Below are 26,966 nucleotides of genomic sequence, written 5' to 3' on the forward strand. Positions count from 1 at the left end.
CAAATTATTTCTTCAGGAAGATGGCAGTTCTTCCACCTTTTTTTGTAGCCCTCAATGCCACTGCAGCATTGTAGTTGGCGATTGATGGGATAATAAAATCTTCTTATTCAGACGAAGTTCAGGTTTCCGTGAGTAGGATAAGATTTTAGAAATTAGACAGGGTTATGGTTTCCAGAGTGGTGATTTTATTCTGAATACTTCTGTTTTTCAAGAGAATTTTAACCTGTAGAGGCGGCTTATTTTGTTGGATTTCCCTTAGGTACATTTTCCGTAATTTTTGCATAATTTCCCTCTGCTTCCTATGGTCCACAACGATGTTATTAGTCTTAAAGGTTTTAGTTTGATATGCATACGGATTCCAGTGCATAATTCTTACAGGAGATATTTTTTTACCCTCGGCCTCTCCATAGCAAGCTGTTGTTGAGCCTATTGCTGGAGCATAATCGCCACTCAGTGCTCGATTTAATGCAGTAGTTGCGATTCCTTCTTTTTCCTGCTTTTTTGCCTCTGGGGTGTTTTATGATACCGGACAAAATGAGTTTATTAAAAACAGCAGGCTGGAGCCAGTAATTCTTCTTCAGTTCTAAGAGGGTTGCTTTTGTATATGAGATTTCTATCGGACAAAACACTTCATTAGTTAGCCAGGGGGACGTTTTCACCAAGCTCTCGTCGGATTGCAAGACAGAAGAATATTGGCAAGCAAGATTTTTTAGCACTATCACATTCAGCACTATCACGTGGCAAGGAGCGATTAGGCTCAGCAGTTTGAGGATGAGCATTACTTTATATTTCAAAAACTGTACTTACATTACTTCAACGGTGGGTTGCAGGGAAAGAACCTTATTTGTTGCACACTTTGATACAATTAGAATTTTAGCATAAAACCTGTATCCCTGTGAAAACTGAAAGTATCAACATGCGATAACTAGTGCCATCATGATTGACCTGTTATTGTTAATAATATTGAAAACAGTAAAGGACACTGAACCATGAGGGACTCCACTAATAACAGTAGTCCAAGAAGAGCACTGCTTATTGATAACTATTCTGTCTTCTCCCATTCAACCATCCCTTTACCCATAGCAGTAACTTGTAATTAATGCTACATTGCTTCAATTTGTAAAGCATTCTTTCATGTGAAACACTTTCAAAAATTTTACTTAAATCTAAGTATATGATAACTATTTTTTGCATCCAGTTCCTTTGTTACCCTCTCATAGTAGTTAATCAGATTGTTCAGACAAGATCTCGCCCTGCTTAACAAATCCATGCTGTGATTTCTGTAGATTGTAATTTTCAGGAAATATGTATAGAGGTTGTTCCAAAAAACAGAAGTTGAAGGAATAAACGAGGAAGAAGAAAAGTTGGTTCTGTGAGTTTGATGTTGGACAGTAAAAGGATGCTGACCGGTTGCGGACTGGTTCACACTGGTTTAGAAGAGAGAGCAGGAATTATAGAAGCCAATTCAGAATAACTGTGACCATGGAAGTATCTATAGAAAAGGCATGCAGCGGAAACAGAACATCTATGAGATAGAGATTGGAGAGACTTTGTTAGAGAAGAGTCATTAATTAACCAAACTACTCTGTTTTGAATGGAATCTAGAAGCCTGAGAGAGGTTTTGGGGGCACTGCCTCTAGGTGTGGGAACAATGTTCATGGTCAGGTTCATGGTAGGGTAGATTTACCATTTGTATAGAATGAGGCAGCTGTTTGGAAGAAAATAAATGCCGAGAGTGAAAGAGAAAACTGAGTTTTTTAGATGCAAAGGAACCAATGCCTAGAGAGAAGTCAGGGTAATCACAGTAGAGATATATGATCCTGTCTAGAAATCAGAATATTGAAGATAAGCTTATGATTAGAAGGATCCTTTTTGTGAGAAATAAGTTAGGACTGAGTTTTAGAAGGATTGAAATCAACTAAGTTATCTTTCCCCCACTGGAGAATTATCTGTCTCAGCATTCAAGGAATTGGTAGTGGATATTTGAGAAGTTGAAGCAATTTGTTCAGGGAAAGAGTTCTCAAACTGGAAGGTGGAATGCAATGTGCTATCATCAGCAAAACTATGGATAGGATTTCCGGTCAATGGAGGAATGTCATTAATATACAGGAGAAAGAATTGAACCTTGAGAAACACCCACATTAGTGGAGAGGTTAGAAGACAGAGAGCCATCTATTATCACTTACACTGAGCAGCCAGAGAGAAAACTAAATACCCAATTACAATAAAAAGTTGGAAAACCATAAGATGAAAGCTTATTTAGAAGACCGTTCTGCCAAACACTATCAAAAGCCTTTGAAATGTCAAGAGCAACAGCTTGAGCTTCACCAAACTTTTCCATTGAATTTGTCCATAGACAAATCAGACTTTTGTTTACACGAATATTCCTTTCATGCTTCTAACTTTCAAAAGTTAAGGAATAAACACAAAAGCATAAATAAATCAAAACTCTGTTATTAGATTATGATAAGGTGAAACATTTGTTTTAATGTGTCATAATTTTACCCAAGCGACCAGACAAATTTTGATCTTAAATTAGAGTTATGCAAATGTGTTTGTGAAAAGGTTGACACAAACTCAGTGAGGTTTCTGAACTTGGCTTGATTAGCAGTTCTTCTGCCTAAGACATCAGAGGTATGCTCTTTTGTGTGCCTGGCTAGCCATTCCATGCTGGATAAAGTGTTCATTCAATAGGAGAATTATATGAATCGTGCATTATTGTCCTTTGAAGAAACTGCACCAGTTTAATCTGTATAAAAGCAAGAATGAAAAACAAAAATATTATCTCAATACTTGAAAGGCATGAAAGATCCCCAAAAGATCCCCGAAATATTTACGGCTATTGACAGGGATTCTAATCCATACTGCCACCACCTTCAAATGCTTTTTTACATAATGTTAGCAGGACAAAATCTGGTTCGTTGTTCCGTCTAGATGAAAGTGCTTTCATCTGGAGGGAACTGATGAGTTGAGATTTGAACTTTGGGTGCATTGAGAATCCAATTGATAGAATCTCAACTCATCAATGAAGAGAACCTAAACTCATTGCTCTTCAGCCTAGTGATATGCTGTGAACACCAATTCAAATGGGCTCTTTTGTGTGTAGGGATCAAGGCAGTATGAACACCTAATCATCATGCATAAAGAATCCTCATGAAAACTTCTTTCTGCAGATGGTATTCCTGGATTCAAGCCTTCCTATAGATATAGAAAGCTCTGAAGTGAAATTGCCATTCCATGAGTTTTTATGTAAGGTTAGGCCACATCTTAAGTATTGCATACAGGTCTGGAGGCCTCATTTTAAGAAGAATGTAGAGCTGCTGGAATGAGTACATGAAGGGCAATGAGATTTGATAGGGAACAAAGGGGTGCTCTTACCAAGACAGGCTTCAGTTCTGCAAATTGCAGTGCCTGGAGACTAGGCACCTGCAAGGTGATCTGAATGAGGTGTTTAGGGCTTTGAATGGTTTGATCAAGTGCAGTACTGGTGCGAACTTCCTCTTGCTCAGATTATGCACATGGGGAGCATAAATTCAAATTGAGGAAGGGTGGTTGCAGAATCGATGTGCAGAAGTTTGCCTTCTGCCAATAGGCAGTTAATCGTTTTAACAAACTTCTATCTGGTGTTGCAGAATTGGTAGTTTGAATAAGTTCAAGGAAGAACTATATATACTGTTGGAGGAGATGGAGAGGTGATATGGAAATTTTTTTTTTTTTTTTTTTTGCTGATGCTTTATATTACTAATACTAATATTGTAACACCCTATAATTTTGACCAGTAGCAACTGTCTTTTGTAAGAATAATGTTAGGATGATCTCAAAATTGTTCTTCAAGGAACAGTTTGTATGTTTTAGAATTGGTTTCACAGTCTGTTTGCAACCTTATGAGTCACATTCAGCTACCTTTCCACTTTGGCTTGACTTTATTTTGTTTCTTTCTCAACAAATCATTCAAACAGTGTATTTGTGACATGTTCATAACAAAGACTCTTGAATTTGATAGTGCAAACAGTAAGTATGAAATACAGAGGAAATATAAACCTTTTTTATTTGGTTACCTGATTTGCATGTTGTAACAAACTGCGCCAATTTTTTTTTTTTTTTGTTTATTTCTCTGGTTTTGAGTACCAGCATAATATGAATAGTTTGCATATTTATTTTTTTTTTTTTTAGAATAGAATAGAATCTTTAAATGCACTATAAGATATATACAATTAATCCCATCAAGGTGGTGCCAGGGATTTACAAACAAGGGGTTTAGGTACTATACATTGCTAATGGTGTATTTTTAAGCACAGCTTTTAGAAGCTTCTTACATAACTATGTACGAATATATATTTTTAATCTGGTCATTAACACTAGAAGTAAAAGTAAATATCATGTTTGCAGCAGCAGCAGTATTTATTTTCTTAAAAGAATAAAGAAACAATTTTGCAACAGGAACACATGTTATCATCAAAAACTTATAATCTCAGTCACCAAGAGATATTTCTTGTGAATTTTTTTTTCTAATAAAATATACACAAACAAAAAATGTTGTCCAGTGTATATTTTTAAAAATATACATTCAGCAAAATTATGATTTGAAAAGATTGTACAAAAAGTATAAAATTTTTTGTCCTTGTTTGCAAGTATAATGAATGCAGTGTTAAGCCTATAACAGGTGAAATGGAATCTCAGAATATGTGGCTGATCTTTTAACTATGTCTTCAGATAAGTACAGCTTCAGTCATTACCAAAGAATATAATATTCTCACAGGAAACAAGGGTTAACTTACCCATAAGCACTTCTGCTAAAATAAAAACAGTTAGAACACAAGGAAGGAATTGACTTTAAAGTAGTGCCTGCAGACTTCATAAACATCTGTTACTCTTTTTCATGTAAGCCTCCCCAAAGGTATGACTTTGGAATAGGAATGAATAAATGAATGGCTTTCTCTTTTAAGGTTTCTGCATGATTGAACTTCTGTTAAAACCTTGTTTGAACTTATTATTGCATGATTGAACTGTTAAAACCTTGTTTGAACTTATGATTGCATGATTGAACTTATGTTAAAATAAAATTATATTTCTCTGAAATATGAAATCAGCAATATAGTAGCTATAACAGCTCAAAATGGTCAGAGCCAGATTCCACAAATCCACAAATTGTTTCACATATAGGCACCAGAATTAAGTTAAAAGTTGCAGAAATACTAGAAAAATAGCTGTCATATTTTTTTCATATGACTTGGCAGTTATATTAAAATCCTTTCTTTACTCTGTGAACACATATTTGCTGTAACATTGAAAAGTAACATCACTTTACACAGCAAACTCTTTATTTGAAAAACTTAGTTTTAGTTGGTGTTAGGTACTCATAAACAGCGACTTTTAGTATGAATTTAATTCAGCTTTAAAGAATATGAGGATCTGAAGAAAAGTATTATTTTTTTCTTTTTTGTGTGCAATTTACAATTCTCAAAGGTTTAAATAAGTACATAGTGTCATGAATAGAACCTGAAAAAATAAAATAAACCATATAAAGGAATTTCTCTGGAAGGAAATATTCAACCAATTTTTTTATTTTAAATTCTGTAATATATTAAGACAAATATATGCCAGAAATGCATTTTAAAGAGAACTTTTTGTTTAGTTGGTAAATAGTAAGGTTTCTGGTTCTGGAATTCCCAGAAATTTTTTGAATTTTTTTCAGACTCAACACTTTAAGATTAAATTATGCACAATACATTATTTTTTACTATATAAAATGTAATGTACAGAAATCTATATACAGTAGACTCTCAATTTTCCGGGATAGATGGTAAAAAACAAATCCCGGATAATTGATTTCCTGGTTAATCCAAAAATACAAAAAGTCCCCGACATACGTAAAAGATACATTCCAGGACTTCTTACTTCGTTGAGATATATGTAACTCGGGAATGACTAATAACATATTGCTACTATATTATTATTGACAAATCTGAATTCCGTGCGATACTTGTTAATGTTTGGCTATTTTGATACATCCTTATTATAATGATTCCTTAGAGATTTAACAGATGCACCGTTTTCAAACTTTTGAATAATTTCAAGCTTTTGTTTAACTGAAAATACATCTCTTTTGCGTTTGCCCATCATTTTTGCGATTTATAAACAAATAAAAAAAAAAATTTACTATAAAAAAAATTCCGACATCGCCAACATAAATAACAAAACAAAATTTGCCCTTTTGCGTTCATCGGAACACAACAATCAACACGACGCACTAAAACAAACTAAACATTTGGTCTCTCTTTTTTTTTTTTTTTTTTTGAGTGGCAGTTGTGAAGACAGCGGGGATTGCAAGATAATAGGTACACTAATCTCCCAATGACGACTTATAATGCTGCTTGTCACTTATTTATGACTTGAAAAATATCTGTTTATACCTATTCTAGTTATTACTTGAATTTTTTGATTTCTGGTTGAAATTTTTATTATTTTTTTTTTAATTTGGAGTCTTGAGGTGTCCCGATTCATCTGATCCCAGTTAATCGAGAATCTGCTGTATATAAAAAACGCTTAGGTATGCTGCCCAAATCTTCCAACTGCTAATTGTTGCCAGCATCCATTCACATTCACATGGCTCACCTCACATGACCACCATACCGTCCATTCTTTATTAATTTTTTTACTAATGTTTTTCGACTGAAGAAAGGCAACCTATGCCTGAAAGCTATCGATGTATGTTTATTTTAATCTGTCTTCAATTTTAATAAACCGTACTAAGTTATAAGAAGTGTAAAAATGGCTGAACAGTGTGTAAGAACTTTGAAAAAATGTAGAAAAAATGCTAATGAAATATTAGAGGAGAGATCTAATAGACTAAGAGACCGAAACGAGAGACTATGACTACGACTACGAATACTGACAGAAAACATTGAGAAGAAAATGCAACAATTGGATGAGATGGTTAAGAGACGATATAATGCACCTACTTTCAAGATGGAGATTGCTGCAAAATTTGTTGGAGAAGACGGCGAACCACTGGAAAATATAGACATATGCATATATCCCACAGGTGACTGCTGTAGAATTATATCACTGCTAAACAAGAATGGTGAAGACTGAAGGATCTAGATTAAACTATTTATGCCATAATCAGAAAGATGGCATGTGTTACGTCGGGTACATCTAGTAATATAAATTAGTTTTAAATATAAAATTATTTATTATTTTAATAATTAAAATAGATTATACAAAACAAATTAAGAATACAAGTAATGTTAATTATATTAAAAGTAATATAAATAATAAATAAGTTAACAGTTAATATATAAAAAAATAATAATATAAATAAATAATGATGATTAAATTTGAAAAACATACATCACCATATATATAAATACAGACAACAAAATGTGTAACATATCTAATAGCAACATGCATTGCTTGTCAGAGGAATTCACATAGTGTTTTTATGGCTTTAGCTGCAAGTAGAGCTACTACTTACTGTAATGCAGTCGAACCTCTATACATTTTTTGTAGTAACTAGAAGGTGTGTTTGATATATAATATATTATAAATTCTTTATATTCTTTTATTATTTGAATAAATTATTTTTTCCTAGCATAAAATGTAAGTTAATTCTTTGAAATATGGAATCTCTTTAAAAAAACAATGTAAAAATGAATGATTTTTACATTTTTTCGACTTTTATCCTCAACTGACTTTTTCTGTTATATAATTATATAATTATAATTATTATTATTATAATATTATTTATATTATAATAATATAAATAATAATTTATATTATTATTTTTTTATATATTAACTGTTAACTTTTCCTTTATCTACAAAATGTTCTGCTGATTCTGATGGTGAAAAGAGTCGAGAAACAAATGAGAATGATAAACTTCAATAGCAATGAGGGCAAACTTAACAATGCCATATCAAGAATTCATAATATTGGGAATTGGGAGGAATGATCTATATGAAAAAAATTCCCAATCTAAGAAGCAACTGGAACAGTGGATTTGAATTTGTTGCAAGAATACTCATTCACTCTCTGAGAGTAAATGGGTATTCTTGAGTAATTTTATTAAAACAAAATTGGTTAGTTTTATTAAAAAATCGGGTAATTTTATTTTAAAAAATTTGGGTAGTTTCAGTAAAAAATCAGGTAATAATTTTATTTAAAAAATTCAGCTAGGATTATAAAAAATCAGGTCATTTTATTAAAAGAATTTGAAGTAGACTTTCAGATGAATTTTTCAGTTTCCATTTTTTTGAAGAGCTTCTCAAAAGAAAAATAATGAATTTATACGAACAATATATTATATTGTTTATTGTTATCAATGATTTTTTTCTGGTTAATTTTTATAAAGTATTTTTCTTTAAAAAAACAATATTATATTTTATTTAAATATTTATTTGCTTTATTGTTTTCGTTTCTTTTGTGTTAATAATAAGAATAATATATTGTTTGGTAAATTTTTCCTAATTATCATTTTGAATGAAAAAAATCATCAGATGTGATACATTTAATTTTGTAATTATTTGTGATTGTGATTTTCTGTGATATTATATAAATAAAATAAAAGTTATATTATATTCTTAAAGAAATCTTTGATTGAAATTACAATAAAATAATGTTCATTAAAATAAAATAAAACAATAAAATAATTCTTCATTCTGTGTTTTCTGAAGAGAAAAAAATCAACCTAAATTATCTGTGTTCCTAAAGCAATTTGTTTAACTGAAATTTTGATGAATAAAATCAATAAAAAAAAATGATTTCATATTATTTGGGAATCTAATAAATTTCTGGATTCCCAGGAATTTCTAAGAATTTTCAGAATATATCTCAAGTACCAGGGAATATAAAACCATCAAAAAATTTGAATTCCTAATAAATAGTAATATAAAGGAACCAGATGAAAAAACAATTTTGACATCCTGTGCTTTTGACTGTTCTGCACAAAACTTCCTCATTCATTTTACAAATATATGTGGTCTCAGTTCCAGTTATGTCCATTTCCATCTACAATCTGTCAAACCCCACATACTTTTCTGAGAGAATCGCAACTATTAGTTGCTTCATCTGCCACTCATCTGAGTCATCCTAATTATTTACTCTATGATTCCTTTCACTTCAGTGTTTGTGGTTTTGCCTGTATGTGCTCTGATATTCCTTGCCAGAGACTTCTAATTTGGAATCTCCTCTGGCTTAAACTCTCTCTATCCTGTTTTGCTAAATTCATGTTGCCCTTATCATTCTCCCAACTCTACTAATCATGCAGAACTCTTTTACTTCTTTTCTTTAAAACTCAGCTTTCTTCAGTCTTAACTTTCAGATCAGTGAAGTAATTTCCCCTGGTATTTTTAATGCTCATAACTCCTGATAGTTTAAGTTTTCTAGTTGCACAAACCAGCTGGTCAAGATGCTGAGGCTTTTGCAGTCACTAATGATGATCTTAGACAACTTGTTCATTTACCTACCAACTTACCAGACAATTCTAACACATACACTTGTTAACAGGAGAGACTGCTTCTACAGGGATGGGATACACTTAAATAGAAAGGGGTCAAGAATATTTGCTGATGCCGTTGAGTCAGTGTTAGGTGGGTTGGAAAATTGCTAGCTTGGAGGGATTCACAGACTAAAAGGTTAAAAGTAGCTGCAGGCAGTGGTGAAGGTGATTCTTGCACAACTTCTACTAGAATAAGTAGCGACCTGGAGCGAGGAGTACTGGGTGTTTCAGGGACTGATGGCAGTCATCATGAAACAGGTGGGTATATGGGATGTGTTAGGGTAACTAATAATAAGGATAGGTACATGTATACTTGCATGTATACCAATGCTAGAAGTATAGTAAATAATTTTGAAGAATTTGAAGTGTTGGTCAAGACATCAAAGGTAGATATTGTTGGGATAGCAGAGACGTGGTGTCACACAGATATAAGGAATGCAGAGCTACAATTTGGGGAGTACAATGTGTACAGAAAGGATAGACAGGATAGGAAGGGAGGAGATGTTATGCTGTTAATTAAGAAAAACATAAAATCAAAAGAAGTACATCCAGTTGATATAGATGAACAGTGCACTGTTGAGTCAGTTTGGTGTGACATAAGCACTGCGAAAGCAAAAATAAGAGTAGGAGTGTGTTATAGGCCTAATGAGTACAATGAAAAATTATACAGAGAAATAGAGTGGGCTAGTAAATCGGAATGTCTTATAATGGGGGATTTTAACTTCCCAGATATTGACTGGAACTTGTGGGTTGATCACTCACACACTATTAAGACCTTTGTGGATTTATTGGATGATTGTTTTCTGCAGCAGCATGTTCGAGAGGCAGCCAGAGAGGGAAAAAAAATACTCTTGATCTGGTTATCAGCAGTGATCATTCGTGTATTAAGAATTTGCAGATAAAGGAACCACTAGGTGGCAGTGATCACAGTGTACTGATGTGGGATTTACTTAAAGATATAATTACCGTCAGGGGTAAAGGAAAGGGTTTTTGCTTCCGTAAAGGTGAGTACAGTGGTCTCAGACAGTTTTTAAATTCTGTACAGTGGGATCAACTGACGATGTTATCAACAGTAAATTCTAAGTGGGAAACATTTAAGGAATTAATCGTGGATGCTACTAAATGTTTCATACCTATTAAGAAACATTGTTCAAGGTTTAGGCCTAAATGGTTATTAAATGAACTAATGAGACTCGTGATAGAGAAGAAAAATGCATGGGATGCATATAAATTATCAAGCGACTCAGAAGCCTATGGCAGATATAAGCTAGTCTGTAATCAGGTGACAAAGGAGGTTAGGCAGGTGAAGGCAGATTACGAGAAATCTTTGGCAAAAGATGCTAAGAAAAACAGCAAGGATTTCTTTACTTATATAAACTCTAAAAGGAAGGAGATGAATCTGATTGGTCCACTTGATATTGATGGTTCGACTGTTGTTATCCTGCTCAGATAGCAAACAAACTGAATGAGTATTTTGCATTTACATTCACACATGAGGAATTATTAAGGTTTAAAAATGGCAGAAGGTTATCAAATTGTAGCAGGGTGCTTAATGATTTTGTAATAACTGAGATAAAAGTGGAGGAGAAATTGTTGAAGTTAAACATAAGAAAGGCACCTGGGGTGGATGGGATCTATCCAGTTATATTAAAGGAGGCGGCAAAGAAACTAAGCAAACCCTTAGCCATAATTATGACAGCATCCTTGGACTCAGGGGAGGTCCCCACAGACTGGAGATGTGCAAATGTATCTCCAATTCACAAAGGGGGGGATCCAAGGGTGACACGAGTAATTACAGACTAGTTAGTTTAACTTCTGTTCCAGGTAAAATAATGGAGTCACTTGTTAAAGATGCATTGCAGGATCATATAGACAAGACCGCAGCAATAATTCAGACACAGCATGGGTTTGTTAAGGGAAAGTCTTCATATTATGATGTGGTTACAAAGGAACTGGATGCAAAAAATAATTTTGATATCATATATTTGGATTTCAGGAAAGCTTTTGATACTGTTGCGCATGGAAAACTATTGTACAAATGGGAGCAGAATGGTATTAAGGGTAAGTTGCTACAATGGATAAAAGGATGGTTGAGTGGGAGAAGACAGAGGATGGTAATTAATGGGTGCTGCTCTTCGTGGACTAATGTTATTAGTGGAGTCCCACAGGGTTCGGTGTTGGGTACTCTGTTGTTTTGTATATTTATCAGTGATATTGATGAAGGTATATCAGGCTTAGTGTCAAAGTTTGCAGATGATATAAAGGTTGGCAGGGTTGTTAATGACAGTAATGGCAGTGTGCTACTGCAACAGGATCTAGATAATTTGAGCAGATGGGCTAAGAAGTGGCAACTGAAGTTTAACCTTGACAAGTGGAAAGCAATGCATATGGGTAGAAGTAACCCCAGAGAAACGTACTAACTGTGTGGTACTACACTTAAGCTGGTAGAAAATGAAAAAGACCTGGGAGTAATTGTGCAGTCAGATCTGATGTTTTCTGAGCAATGCAGACAGGCTGCCAGGACTGGTCATGGGGTTTTGTCAATGATATATAGGAATTTTGCTAGCAGGAAAAAAGAGGTGATTGTCCCTCTGTATAGCAATGGTCAGGCCACGCCTTTGAGTACTGCGTACAGGTGTGGAGGCCTCATTTTAGGAAGGATGTAGATTTGCTTGAGCTTGTACAGAGAAGGGCAACAAGATTGGTGAGGGGAATGAAGTGATCCTCACCAATCTTGGATTCTTACCAAGAGAGGCTTAAGTTCTGCAAATTTCAGTGGCTGGAGACTAGGCACCTGTGAGGTGATCTGATTGAGCTGTATAAGGCCTTGAATGGATTGAGCATGCTGAATTCTGATGGGATACTTCCACTTGTTCAGATTATGAACCTAAGGGAGCATAAATTCAAATTAAGAAAAGACAGATGTAGAATAGATGTGCGGAAATTTGCCTTTAGCCAGCGGGTGGTTAATTGCTGGAACAAACTTCCATCTGTCGTGGAAGTTGATAGGTTAATTAAATTTAAGGAGGAACTGGACAGGCATTTGGAGGGAATGGTGTGATTTTTTTTTTTTTTTTTTTTTGGGTGATGCTGCATAAGCTCATACACTTGCTTTCTTGCATCACATGCCACTACTACTATACCCAATATTCTTGATCTCTTCTTCACCAACAACCCTTCCAAGTATACAGTTATTGTTCCGGTCTTCTGGGCACCTCAGATAACAACTTAGTGATGGTCTCTTCTCTAATGGAGTCTCTCTCTTATGGCCATTCTCATCCTCATATAGTTTGACATTACAGGAATATGAAATGGGATTCCCTGCATAAGTTCTATTCCTCTTTTCCTTTGTTGGATTACTGTTTTAAATTTGCTGATTCCAATTTTTGCTCAGGTCATGTCGGTGAAGTTATTCTTGTAGAGATGAAATCCTTTATTCTGCGTTTTGCAAATAATATTTCATTCTTTATCTAAACCAGTGGTTTTCAACATTTTTTTTGATAACAGCGCCCCTAAGTAACTTATTTTATTTTGTGGCACCCCTACTGAATTTTCTGCCAATACATCCGATTTTTTCTCTCTCTCTCTCTCTCTCTCTCTCTCTCTCTCTCTCTCTGTATATTACATGTTACAGTGGATGAAAAAAGGTTTTCAATTAATGAAATAGTTTCAGTTAATGAAATGTTAATAAGTCAGGTATGACAGATGCACCTAAAAGTGCAAAGCAGCATTAAAGGATGCAAGAGTACACTGGGGTTCAAAGAAAGTGTATCACCTAGGAATTTCACATTTATAACCTTTTTTTTTTGTGATGGTATGTTACTTTAATGATTAGCATCACAAATAGAAATATAAACAAAAGATATTTATTAATAGTTAAGGCAAAGCTAAGTAATATTTGACAGGTGCTCCCAAAATATTCCAAAATGAGCATTTGCAACCTTTGTACAACAGTTTTGGTAAGCACGACAATTATGGCTGAAATGTTTGCCGGAATTCTCTAACCGTGTTAGAGTGAAACTGTTATATAAATACATGTTGTGCGAGGATTGCCACAATTTATTAATCATGTTAGAGCGAAACCATGTTGTAGAAGTACCATGTTATATGGGCTGTGTAACTAAGAGTAAGAACAGGTACATATAGTGCTGGGAGAATAATAAATAAATTTAATGAATTTGCAGTAATGGTTAAGTTAAAATGCAGAACATGGTGGTAATCAGATAACAGATGCAGAATTTGAATATGGGTGGTAAAATGTGTACAGAAAGGACAGAGTTGGAGGGGGGTTATGCCCTTAAGAAGAATATTAAATCTAAACAGTGCATCCAGTCAACATTGGGTAGGCAATGCGATGTTGAGTCAGTTTGGTCTGATATAATCACTGGGAAAACAAAAATGAGAGTAGGAGTGTGTTATAGGCCCAATGATTCTGATGAGTATAACAAACAGCTGTACAGAGAAATAGAGTGGGCCATTAAATCAGAATATCTTATAATGGGGGATTTTTACTTTCTGGCTATTGACTAGAAATTGTGGGTTGGTCACATACATGCTAGCAAAATTTGGATTTATTGGATTTACTTTCTACAGCAGCATGATAGACAGGCAACAGAAGAAAGCAGTACTTTTGATCTGGTTATCAGCAGTGATTCTTCATGCACTAAGAATCTGCAAGTAAAAGACACATTGTGTGGTAACGATCACAGAGTACTAATTTGGGATTTTCTTAAAGACTACCATCTAAGGGTAAAGGGAAGGGCTTTTGCTTTTGTAAGGGTGGTTATAATGGTCTCAGACAGTTTTTAAATTCTATGTAGTGGGACCAGCTGATATTACCAATATTAAATTCAAAATGGGAGGCATTATATGGGAGGCTCTAATACCAAGCAAGAAATACTTTCAAGGCTTAGACCTAAATATATGTCAGATGAACTGATGAGACTTGGACAGAGAAGAAAAATGCATGGGATGCATATAAATTATCGGGAATATAGAGACCGCTGGTAGATATAAACTAGTCTATAATCAAGTCACAAAGGAGGTTAGGCAAGCTAAGGAAAGCAAGCAAGCAAGCAAGATAACCAGTGAGTATTCACCATCTGAGGTAAGCTAGGAGGAAGCTTTGGCGGGGGGGGGGGGAATCATACTGCAGAATGAGGCAGTAACTAAGTATTTGGAATTATGAAAAGGAGATAAAATAGCAGCTACTTTAAACATACTTTTATTTTTGAAAAATTACCATTTCTCACCACTTCTTTCCTTAACCTTTCTTTCCTACAGAATATTTCTAAATGAATTAGGAGGAAACCCAAATAAAAGAAATGCCAGTAATGAGACAGCTCTACATTTGGCTTGTCAGGGTAATCTGATGAGGAGCCCATCAACTCAGGAAAGAAGAGCTGCTTGTGTCCTTTTAATTTTACAGTGGAGAGGGCCTTATATTCCTTCAGAAGGAGCAGATGAAAGAATTGACTTGGGAGCATTTGACGAGGTTTTATTTTCTTTCATTCTTTTCAATTTCTAGTAAATTTAACTTTGCCATATTTAACACTTGCATGCTTGATACACATACCTGTTATATTCATCATATCTTGATTTCTATAACTTTTTTATTATAATCACATTTTCCCTCCTTATGAAACAAGAAAAATATCACTTCTTTCTTTGTATTTTTTATAAATAAGCACATGCTTATCAGAAATACATATTTTTTGCAAAAGTAAAGAAAAAAATACCATTTACCAAGTTTCTTACTTATATTTTTACTAACACAGATTAAAAATAAAATCTTAAAATTTTAAAATACACATGAAATACATTGTGTATTTTTAATATGCATTAATAGAATTGGGAGTTATAATGCAATGGAAACTTGCTCATCCATCTGTGGATTAGTCATTTTGCAGCTTAACTCTGCTTGAACAAAATTATCTTAGGCAGAACCACCTTACTTTTTTTTATTGTTTTCTGATAAATATTTTTATCATATTACATTGTATGTCTTATTTTGTTATGATAGCTATCTGAACATATCCAAATTCCTGAAGTAAAATGCATTCTTGCACCATTTTGCTAATGGGACCCCATGGTATGTATAGTTGGCAATGAGTTGATCATGACAAATAAAGAGGTCTTGAGTTTGAATCCTGTTATTGACTGAAATAATTGCAATACTTAATTTGTTATTAGTCCACAAAGTGGAGTCACTGGTTAAAGAAGCGTTGCAGGATCGTCTAGACAAGACTGCAGTAATAATTCAGACAGCGTTGGTTTGTTAAGGGGAATTCTTGTCTGACCAATTTGATCGGATACTATGATGTGGTCACAAAAAAACTGGATGCAAAAAATTATTTATTTTTACATCATATACAGGCTGGACTCAATTAATTCGTCCCGCGAGCGCATCGCGCAAAATGGAAATACTTTAATCGAATATAATAATCAATAGGAAAAATTATAATTGATCCTTGACCTTCTGGAATCTCCATAAAGAATTTAAAAAATACCTATTAAATAACTTTTTAACTGTATACAATGTGAAAGATAATGAAAATAATCATGGAATTAAATGTTTATTGCATATCACAGCGGTTCCCAAACTGTGCGCCGTGGAATATTTTAAATTTTCGAGGGAAACACAGCGATACTCGACATCTGTCGGACACCACGCGAACTACTAGCTCGAGGTAGTTCACAGTTTCAGCATTTCTTATTAAGTTGTTTGGACCTAACTACTAAACGGAACTGTTAGGTATTTCTTTTGGTCTGGGTGCGCCTTGAAAAAATTACTGAGACACTAAGGGCGCCGTGAACCGAGAAAGTTTGGGAACCTCTGACATAAAATACACAATGAAGAAATGACTTGCGGAAATATTTGAACAGTGTTGACTTTCTCTTTTCATCAATCAATTTCTGATAGCCGACAACAATCTTCTCTGGGCCCTGGCAAAATAAATATCGCAGAAATCCTCAAACCTTTTGTTTGAGGTTCTCTGTGATACGAAAGATTTCATCTAATTCTTTTACTGTTATCTCATTCGCGGTAACATTTTCTTCTGGCTCATTTAAAAATTTCAATTTTTATGCAAGTGTGTATTGACTTTATTAGCAGGAGATAAACAAGTAATACATCTTCTTCCGATGGTTGATGGAACACACAGAGGTGGGCAGCAGGCAAATGTTTGTTTATTAACCGTATGACTCGCGGTAAGCTTAACGCACGACTCAAATCTTTTTCAACTATCACAAAAAAAAAAAAAAAAGATCTCGTTAACTGGAAATTTGCATCGTGTAAAGTGAAAAGTGGTATAATTTTTCAAATGGCGCTAACTGAAAATCGCGTTAATCGAACTCGCGTTATGCAAGGCCTAGCTGTACTTGGATTTCAGGAAAGTTTTTGATACTGTTGCATGTGGAAAATTACTGTACAAATTGGAGCAGTATGCCATTAAGAGCAAGGTGCTACAATGGATAAAAGGATGGTTCAGTGGGAGAAGACAGAGAGTGGTAATCAATGGACACTGCTGTTCGTGGACTGTTATTAGCTGAGTACCCCAGGGTTCGGTATTGGGCACGTTCTTGTTTTGTATATTTATCAGTGATATTCATGAAGGTATATAAGGCTTAATGTCGAAATTTGCAAATGATACAAAGGTTGGCAGGGTTGTTAATGACAGCAATGCAGTATGCTACAGCAACAGAATCTAGAAAAGTTGAGCAAATGGGCTGAGAAGTGGCAACTAAAGTTTAACAGTGACAAACGCAAGCGATTCCGCCACTTTAAAGCGTAGATGAGCGGGAAAGTACAGCATGTGAGTAGCAGTAACCCTAGAGAAATGTACCAATTGTGTGGTACTACACTCGGGGTAGTGAAGAATGAAAAAGACCTGGGGGGGGGGTAATTATACAGTCTATAATTACTTGTGTCGCCCTTTGATCCTCCTTTGTGAATTGGGGTCACATTTGCACATCTCCAGTCCATGGGTACTTCCCCTGAGTCCAAGGAAGCTCTCATAATTATGGCTAATGGTTTGCTTACTTCCTTTGCTGCCTCCTTTAATATAACTGGATAGATCCCATCCACCCCAGGTGCCTTTCTTGTATTTATCTTCAACAATTTCTCCTCCACTTTACTCTCAGTTATTACAAGATTCTCTAGCTTACTGGCAGAGTTGAATACACCTCTGGCATTCCCCTCGCTGAATAACTCCTCATGTGTGAATGTCGATGCAAAATATTCATTCAAAATATTGTTAGCTACCTGAGCAGGATCATCAACAGTTGACCCATCAATATCAAGTGGACCAATCTGATTCATCCCCTTCCTTCTAGAGTTTACATAAGTAAAGAACTCTTTGCTGTTTTTCTTTGCATCCCTTGCCAAAGATTTCTCGTAATCTGCCTTCGCCTGCCTAACCTCCTTTGTAACTTGGTTACAGATCAACTTGTATCTATCGTAGGCTTCTGTGTCACGTGCTAATTTGTATGTATCCCATGCATTTTTCTTTTCTGCCATATGTCTCATTAGTTCATCTGACATCCACTTAGGCCTAAACCTTGAACAATATTTCTTAGTTGGTATGTAAAGCCTAGTAGCTTCCAAGATAAGTTCTTTGAATGTTTCCCATTTTGAATTTGTTGTTGGTAACATCATCAGTTGGTCCCACTGTATAGAATTTAAATACTGTCTCAGTCCATCGTAGTCGCCTTTACGAAAGCAATAACCCTTCCCTTTACCCCTAATGGTAGTTACCTCTTTGAGTAAATCCCACTTCAGCACACTGTGATCACTGCCACCTAGTGGTTCATTTACCTGCAGATTCTTAATGCATGAAGAATCACTACTGATAATCAAATCAAGAGTATTACTCCCTCTAGTTGCCTCCCAAACATGCTGATGTAGAAAACAATCATCCAATAAATCCACAAAAGCCTTGCTAGTGTGTGAGTGACCAGCCCCCAAATTCCAGTCAATATCTGGGAAATTAAAATCCCCCATTATAAGACTCTTTGATTTACTGGCCCACTCTATTTCCCTGTACAGTTTCTTATTATACTCATCAGACTCATTAGGCCTATAGCACACTCCTACTCTCAATTTTGATCTCCCAGTGCTTATGTCACACCGAACTGACTCGACACTGTACTGTCCAGCAATGTCGACTGGCTTCACTTCCTTGGATTTTATGTATTTCTTAACTAATAACATAACCCCTCCTTCTCCCTTCCTATCCTGTCTATCCTTTCTGTAGACATTGTACTCCCCAAATTCCAGTTCTGCATTCGTTATATCTGTGTGACACCACATCTCTGAAATCCCCACAATATCTGCCTTTGTTTTGAGCAATACCTCAAATTCATCAAATTTATTTACTAAACTCCCAGCATTGGTATACACGCAAGTATACATGCACCTGTTCTTTTTCTTAGCTACCCTAACACAACCTATGTGTTTATTTGTACCCCAATGATTCCCAGCAGTCTCTGAAATATCCTGCAGCTTATTTTCCAGGCTGCGGCTCATTCCAGTAGAAGCAGTGCAAGAATCACTTTCACCTCTGCCAGTGGCTACTGTTAATCTATTAGTCCTTGTATCCCCCCACTCTAGCAGTTTTCCGACCCACCTAACACTGCCTCGATAGCATCAGCAAACATTCTTGCGCCCTTGCACCCTCCTATCGTGTCTGGGCAGAATTTCAGACACTTTCAAATTCAACCCTAATTCACGGCCGGAATGAACTTCCATCTGTCGTTGTGGAAGTTGATAGCTTAAATAAATATAAGGAAAAGCTGGATAAACTTTTATGGGAAGGTTTTTTTTTTTTTTTTTTGGCTAATGCTGTATAAGCTTACTTTCTTGTAACATATGCTTCTATTAATGCTTAATGCTAATAATTTTTTCTGAAGGTTTTCTGCATCAGGCAAGTGGACAAGGTTTTTCCTGCTATGATGTGGGGGTTAACCTTTATATTGTATCTACTCTTAGCATCTTCTAATCCATTGAAACACATAATTAGGTTTTCAGTACTTATAACTTATTTATTTATTTATTTTTTTTTTAATTTTTTAAAAGGCTTTATTTCTTTTCTTTTCTTTCTTTTTTTTTTTTTTTTTTTTTTTCAAATCAAAAAGTACAGTAATAAAGTTGATTGATAATAAAATTTTGGCTTTAGTGTATAAAATGTTTGTTTGATTTCAAATACAGTTATTTTTAGAAATTTGATTTAATACTGATATTAATTCACATTTTGATAGGAGGGAAATACAGCTTTACATTATGCATCAGCTACAGGCTTAAGGAAATGTGTGGAGGTAAGCCTTACAATCAGTACTGCCATGTGTTTTTTTTTTTTTTTTCCTGTCTGTAATTTTACTCTGAAGAGTTCACAGAAATATACTGTGTATTCAACTAAATAAGGCAAGAGTTTGTTTGGAATAAATAAATTTCAAGTATATACTAGTTATTATAAAGTATCTTTACAACTTTGAATCTTTGTTAGTTCTGTTTACTTTTAAAAATAAAGGAACACAGTAAGCCAAATTAAAAAGAATATCTAAAGTTTTTAATGGACTACAAATTTTTGATGTGTGGGCATCATTAGATATTTGCCAAACAATCCACTGAATTTAAGTTCTGTCAAACTTTCCATAGTTTCTTAGGGATGACTTTGCTACAGCAGCAGCATCAGCAGTGATTCTGGCCTTCAGTTCATCATCATTCTTTGGTAACATTGTCTGATAGACTATTTCTTTCACAGAGCCCCAAAGATAAATGTCAAGTACCATAAAGTCTCATTATTGTGGAGGCCAATGAATTGGACTCCCATGACCAACTACCTATCCGTGAAGTGCTGATCCAGGCACTCCTTTACCTTCTACCAGTAGGAAGGCACAATTGTTCATTAAGATGATCATTGTTGATTTTTAGTAGTAGAAAATTCATGAGCACATTGAAATAAACAAACTGAGCAAAGTTTTGTTTTTTCACAAAAAAAGAGAAAGGTCCATAATTTTCCCTAAAGTCAAACACAGAACCCATTGACTTTGAGGCTGCCAAGAATGTGTTATAAGTAGTCATATGGTATTTCTCTTCTCCATAAATGAAAATAATGAGTATACATTACCACTAACATGAAAGGTGCACTCATCACTGAAAATGATGTGCACAGTAGGTTGCTTTCATCTTGTCGTGCCATCATGTCTTTGTGGAATTGTTTTGATGCAATTTGTCCTCATCAGTGACTGCTTGAAATACCTGATATCTGTAAATTTTCAGTTGCAGATGTTTCTATAGTCTTTCCAGAGAGTTGATTTTGGCATATCCAGTTAATGGTTTGCATGTGTTACTGACTTCAGTGGGTTTCTGAGAAACATTTGCCTCACCTCCTCCACTGTTTTGTTGCTTACAATTGACCTGCCTGTTTTCTTTGCATGGATCACACATCATCCTGTACACATAAAGTTTCTGTGTCATTTTTACACAGCAGGTCTGTCGTAGGATTTCTGTTGTGACAAATGTGAAATTATCTCTGTGCTTGTTGAGGAGTTTCAGGAAACCAAAACATTCACCATGATTTCTTTGCACCATGAATTCTACTGTTTTTGTTATTAAGTAACACCTCTGTAGAAACAGACATGACTTTACCGACTGGGCAAAAAAAAACCAAAAAAAAAAATACCCATAGGATTTTGACTATTTCCTGTGTCATTTTTTTATTCATTTTAAATACAAACTGCTTTCAGTGTAAAAAGTTGTAAAACTCTTTTGTAATAATTCTGCATACCTGGAAGTTATTTTTGGTAAAAAGATAACATAATATAAATAGAAGGAAAATCATTAAAATTGCAAGATACTCAACTATCAGGAACTAAATATACAATTTACACTTGTTGTCCAATGCTTTATGTATATGGGATAACAATAAATTGCTTTCCATATGACAACAGAATATGTGAATGACTCTGTAAATGAAAGAAAGTGAATTTAGAACTACATTTTCCTTCATATTTATTCAGCAATATAATAATATTCTTTAGAAATTTTATGAATTTAAATTATGTAAAAAATTGTTTTACTGTAATATCACTTTTTCCTCCTTTTAGCTTCTAGTCATTCAAGGTTCCCCACTCTTTACCGAAAACAGAGATAAAGATACTGCTTGTGATTTAGCTGAAAAAAATGGTCATGAAGATATTGCTCAGTTTTTGGAATCAAAAATGGTCTTTTCAGTAAGATAACAAAGGATTCAATGTTAAATTAATACTATGTCACAATTGTTTTATGCCTACTTAGAGTAAAATAATAATTTCTTGCAAAATTAACTTGTTCATACCTGTTGTTTAAAATAGTTTATATCTGAAATCATAATTGCTAGTTTGACCCACACTGCCAACAAATCATTCTGTATGTAGATTGAAGAATATATCCTTGGAACTGTACTGTTAAATTCCTTTGTAATGTTTCATTATTCATACCCATATTTCTGTTTATTGTTCTTGTAAGTAAATTTCCTTTGTACAGATGACCCCCGCTTAATGCTGATAATTCGTTCCGGAAAAACAGAGCGCTAAGTGAATCCGCTCTAAGCGAGCGCCGCATTCCCATAAGGTAATATATGTATTTGTGAGTTGCGGTCGGTGCCATAGGATATTTCCTAATCAATAATAAACAGTAGTGAAAAGATGCACAAATGTTGGTCAAAATATTTAATATTCAAATATTTGTACATATAAAATATTCTGCATTACATACATATATAATTATGTGGTAACTACTTACGTATCGAAATTAAACTTAAAATTCCAATTAAAATCATGAATTTAATTGATCTAATTTGATTTTAATTGATTTAATTTAATCGATGAATTTAATCTTGAAAAATGTGTCGATTTTGGGTTGAACTTTGGCTCTCTTCCAAATATACTAAAAGGTGTATTAATTTTAAATCCCCTGCAGCGTTACCACCTAACAATAAAGTCAACTGATCCTTCGCTGCTTTGAAACCTGGCATGTTTTTTTTTTTCTTCTTTCAATATGAAACTTCTTTTAGGCATTCATTTTTCCATAAAAGTCCTGCTTCATCTATGTTAAAAACTTGAGAAGTATAACACATAATACCCCTCTTCAATAATTTTAAGTTCGTTTTTGAAAGTTTCGGCTCTTTTTAGGTGTTTTCTTCAGATCATCATATTGGCTAATCTCTCTCTCTCTCTCTCTCTCTCTCTCTCTCAAATATTTAACTTAACTGAATTCTGCATTGGATATTATCTTCAATAAAATTAGTTAAAGTCTTTCCATTTCAATCCTAATAGTCGGCGTAGCTGTAGTTGCTTGCAATGGAACAGCTATCTTTCCCGCTGCTAAAATTAATTATTTATTTTTTTTATAATTGTTCTTACAGTCCAACTTGCGAGTCCTAAATTATGGCATACATCCGCTTGTCGTTGACCGGAATCGATTCGCTTCAAAACGTCTAATTTAATTTTCAATCTTTTTCTTACATTTATAGTCTTCGTACTGCGCCCAGACATTATTGCTTTTTCATTCTTATCGGCCATTATTAACTCTTCGAAAATGTAACTGCGTTGGTTGCATTAATTAAGATACAATGTTCGAGTAAACTGTCCGTTACGCACAATGTCTAATACTGAATTGAGTGATGACTAGACTTAGGATAAATGCATATAACGCAAATATTACAAGCAATATATTAGATAATTTTTTAAAATGTTGATCTCGGAACTACGTAACAAGTCACTGTACTGCAATTAAATTAGCATGCGAGAAAATTTCACTGAGCATTGGAAAAGTTTTAATGATGTTTTGCTATTCATTTTCAAGCTATTGACTCCATCAAATGAAATGATTTCGTTAAATATGCCAAAAATGCAATCTGTAAAAGAGTGTTATAGTGATCTGTGACAGCGTTATAGTCAGATATGGGTTATAGTATAAGAACAGCGTTATAGCGAATCAGCATAAAGCGAACTGCGTTATAACGGGGCTTGCTGTATATAGCTTCGTTAATTTTTGTTGTAGTATGTAGCTTTCTTAATTTTTGTTGTGTATCCATTAGCGTATATGAATATAGCTTTTTGATCCTAAACAGACAGATAGCTAATGAGCCAAATACATGTTTTGGATCAGCATTTACATGTGAATATTTTTTTAGGCTTGATAGTATACTTTGGCCCAGATAATGGCTATTTGAACTAAATGACTGTGTGATCAATGAAGATGGATCAGTAGAGAAATTGGCCATGCTTGAATGTGAAAAAGACACAAAGGGTTGATAGGATTTATGCAACAATATTAAAGGAAACAGCAGAACAGAACACTTATCTGTTATATTGGGTACATTTCTGGACCCACATATATGAAGTCTCAATGGATTGGAAATTTATGGATTACAAAGTTGGATACAAGGTTGAAATGAGCAATTACAGACTTGCAAGTTTAAACTTTGTGGCAGAAAAAATTATGAAATGCATTACTGAAAATGAACTATTCTACAGAAATTAATGGTACAAGAAACACAGCATGGGCTTATTAAAGAGAAATCATTAGCATTGGCATGGCAATGATGCAAGAAAGCAAGCTTATACAGCATCAACCAAAAAAAAAAGGACATTTCCATTTCACCTATTCATTCCCAATAGTTTGTCCAGTTCTGACTTGAATTTATTTAAACTATCAACTTCCACAACAGCAGATGGAAGTTTGTTCCAGCAATCAACAGCCTGCTGACTAAAGGTAAACTTACACACATCTGTTCTGCAATCATCCTTCCTCAATTTGAATTTGTACCCCCTTGTGTTTGGTCTGAAAAAGAGGAAGAATTCCATCAGCATTGAGCTTGCTCAATCCATTCAAATTCTTAAACACTGCAGTCAGATTACTTTGCAGGTTCCTTGTCTCGAGATGCTGCAATTTGCAGAACTGAAGCCTTTCTTGGTAAGAGCACCCCTTTGTTCCCTTCACCAATCTCATTGCCCTTCTCTGTACAACTCTACATCCTTCCTAAAATGTGGCCTCCAGACATGCTTATGCAGCATCAACCAAAAGAAAAGGACACTTTCCATTTCACCTATTCATTCTCAGTAGTTTCTGCTAGAACATTCATTCCCAATAGAACACCATATTTCCAATATTCCTGCAATGTCTGCAGGAATATTGTGGGTCAGATGACCCATTAAGGCTCGAAGTCTCAGGCACCTTGCTTTCCAGGCTGCTTCATGTATCCCAATAGTAGCAGTGCAAGAATCACTTTTGCCTCTGCCTAAGGCTGTAGTTAAGCTACTAGTCTGTTTATCCTCACCCAAGCTAGCAGTTTTCTGATCCACCTATCACTACCTTAATAGCATCAGCAAATATTCTTGCACCCCCTTCTATTCAAGTGTGTCCCATCCTTGTAAAAACAGTCTCTTCTGTTAACAAGCACAGACCACGAAAAATTTTATTACCCCATTAGCCGTGCACACACTCTCCAGGACCAAATTGATTGACAAGGCTCTCAGCATAAATCCCTTCTGTCATGTCTGTGCAGAATTACAGACACTTTCAAATTCAATCCTAACTTGTGGCTTTTTCCCAACATTGCCACATTCTTGTTAAGAAAGTTCTCAGTACTCTTAATATTATTAGTGCCAACAGGTACAACAATAATGCCTTTTGTGCCCTTAAAAGATGGTATCTGCTCTACAACAGCATATATTTTTGCTGTTGGTACATATACTCTCGTCCTATTCCACCTATCCTTCTTGCACAATGTATTTCCCATTTCCCTGACAGAGTCACCAACAATAACCACCTCCTGTGGGACCAGTGCATTCTCCCTTGGAGATTACTGCTGTGTAGTGTGATGCACAAGTGTTAGCTCTGGCATTGAGTTGATCAGTTGAGAGCTTGATAGGCCCCCCCTATATTAATTCCTTTGATGGCATCTACCCTTCATCTACCCTACCTCCCTACCTTACCCTTCAGTTTCTCATAAACACCCATCAGGATTCTGAGTTGGCACCTAATTTCTTCACACTCCGATGCAATAGCGGTACGAATAAAAAAAAAAATAAATAAACTGTAGCAGTTATCAATCCACTGCAGGATAGAAGCCTCCTCAACATGAATCACTGAGGAGGCTTCCATCCGATATTTGTGCCAAAAGATCCTTCTGTCGGTGTTTTGGCACACATAAAAAGTAGTGCGGTGGAGTAGTAGGGTTTTAATTGTGATAAATAAGTGACTTGAAGATTCTAATCACTTATATATCTCTGCATTTAGCTAAGGAATTTTACTTTTTTGTAAGGATATAACTAAATTTAAAAATAAAGTTAAATAAAATTTTTTATAAAGCTATAAAATTGCAGTGACTGCGGAGCATTCAAAATTAGATTAGCGGTTCGCAGAGCCACCTCATGCTCAGAAACCCAGCCTTTCAATCTTCTACCAGACACCTACATAACACCTCCCCACAATCCGGACACGTAATACGGTATACGGAACCACTTCGTAGGAAAGGAGGAACAGGTGAACAATAGACTAATTTCCTCCCCAGAAGTTGCACATATTGTATATGATGGAGACACAAAATCCTAACAATATGTTCCGATACACCCGGATAATAGGGGATGTAGGCGGTAGAGATAAATTCATTGGCATGAGGAGGGTTAGGTTGCGTAACAAATTTGTGAGCCTGAAGCTCAAATCTGTCTAGAACGTTAGGTGGATAGCCACAATTTTAAAGTCAGAACTTGAGAGTCAGATTTTCTTGAACTTACCTGTTCCTATCACTCTCTGGTGTTGTTATGTTGATGATATATTCGCAGTTGTCCCCCCGGGGATTGGAACTTCGACTGCTGCAATATCTTAATTCCTTGTTGCCCATAATCCAGTTTATGATTGAACTAGAGGTTGATAATACTCTTCCTTTTTGGATGTGTTAGTCCAACGCGTGGATTCACGTTTAGTAACTTCCGTTTTTAGGAAGCCAATATGCGCAGGTCAATTTACCAATTATGGGTCTGAGCACACCCCTGGTCATTTGCGTAACACTGCAATTTATTTTTAGATGCTTGGGTGCATCCTATTTCAATAGGAAACAGGAAATTGGAGATATCTAAAATTAGGGCAGAGCTTTCAAATTGCGGCTATCCACCTCAGATAGATGTGAGCTTCTGGCTCACGAATTTGTTACGCAGTCTAACCCTCCTCACGCCAATGAATTTATCTCTTCTTTTTTTTTTTTTTTTTTTTTTTTTACGAAAACCCCAAACACGAGAGGTATTAGAACCTATAATACTTAGTAACATGCTTGGGTTGGAGGTTGAGAAGACGAAAGAAGATATTTATTAACATTAGGCTTGAACTTCTGTAGACTAATTTTCAGAAAATACGAATGAAGGAAGGTTGTTCCAAAAAAACAGCAATTGAATGAATAAACGAGGAAGATGAAAAGTTGATTCTGTG

General features: G+C 35.0%; 1 protein-coding gene across 1 annotated transcript in view; it reads left to right on the plus strand.

The window, feature by feature from the left end:
* LOC150091738 (ankyrin repeat and IBR domain-containing protein 1-like) overlaps nt 1-26,966 on the plus strand; it is a 228,181-nt gene that overhangs the window by 12,546 nt on the left and 188,669 nt on the right. The window contains exons 2-4 of the mRNA XM_090369550.1: nt 14,783-14,993; nt 19,757-19,813; nt 21,605-21,730. Of these exons, the coding sequence (XP_090225676.1) occupies nt 14,783-14,993; nt 19,757-19,813; nt 21,605-21,730 (394 nt within the window). The remainder of the gene's footprint in view (nt 1-14,782; nt 14,994-19,756; nt 19,814-21,604; nt 21,731-26,966) is intronic.

The sequence above is a fragment of the Mastigoproctus giganteus genome, chromosome 1 (genome assembly GCF_048544385.1).
Source record: "Mastigoproctus giganteus isolate SK-2022 chromosome 1, ASM4854438v1, whole genome shotgun sequence".
In the NCBI taxonomy this organism is placed as follows: Eukaryota; Metazoa; Arthropoda; class Arachnida; order Uropygi; family Thelyphonidae; genus Mastigoproctus; species Mastigoproctus giganteus.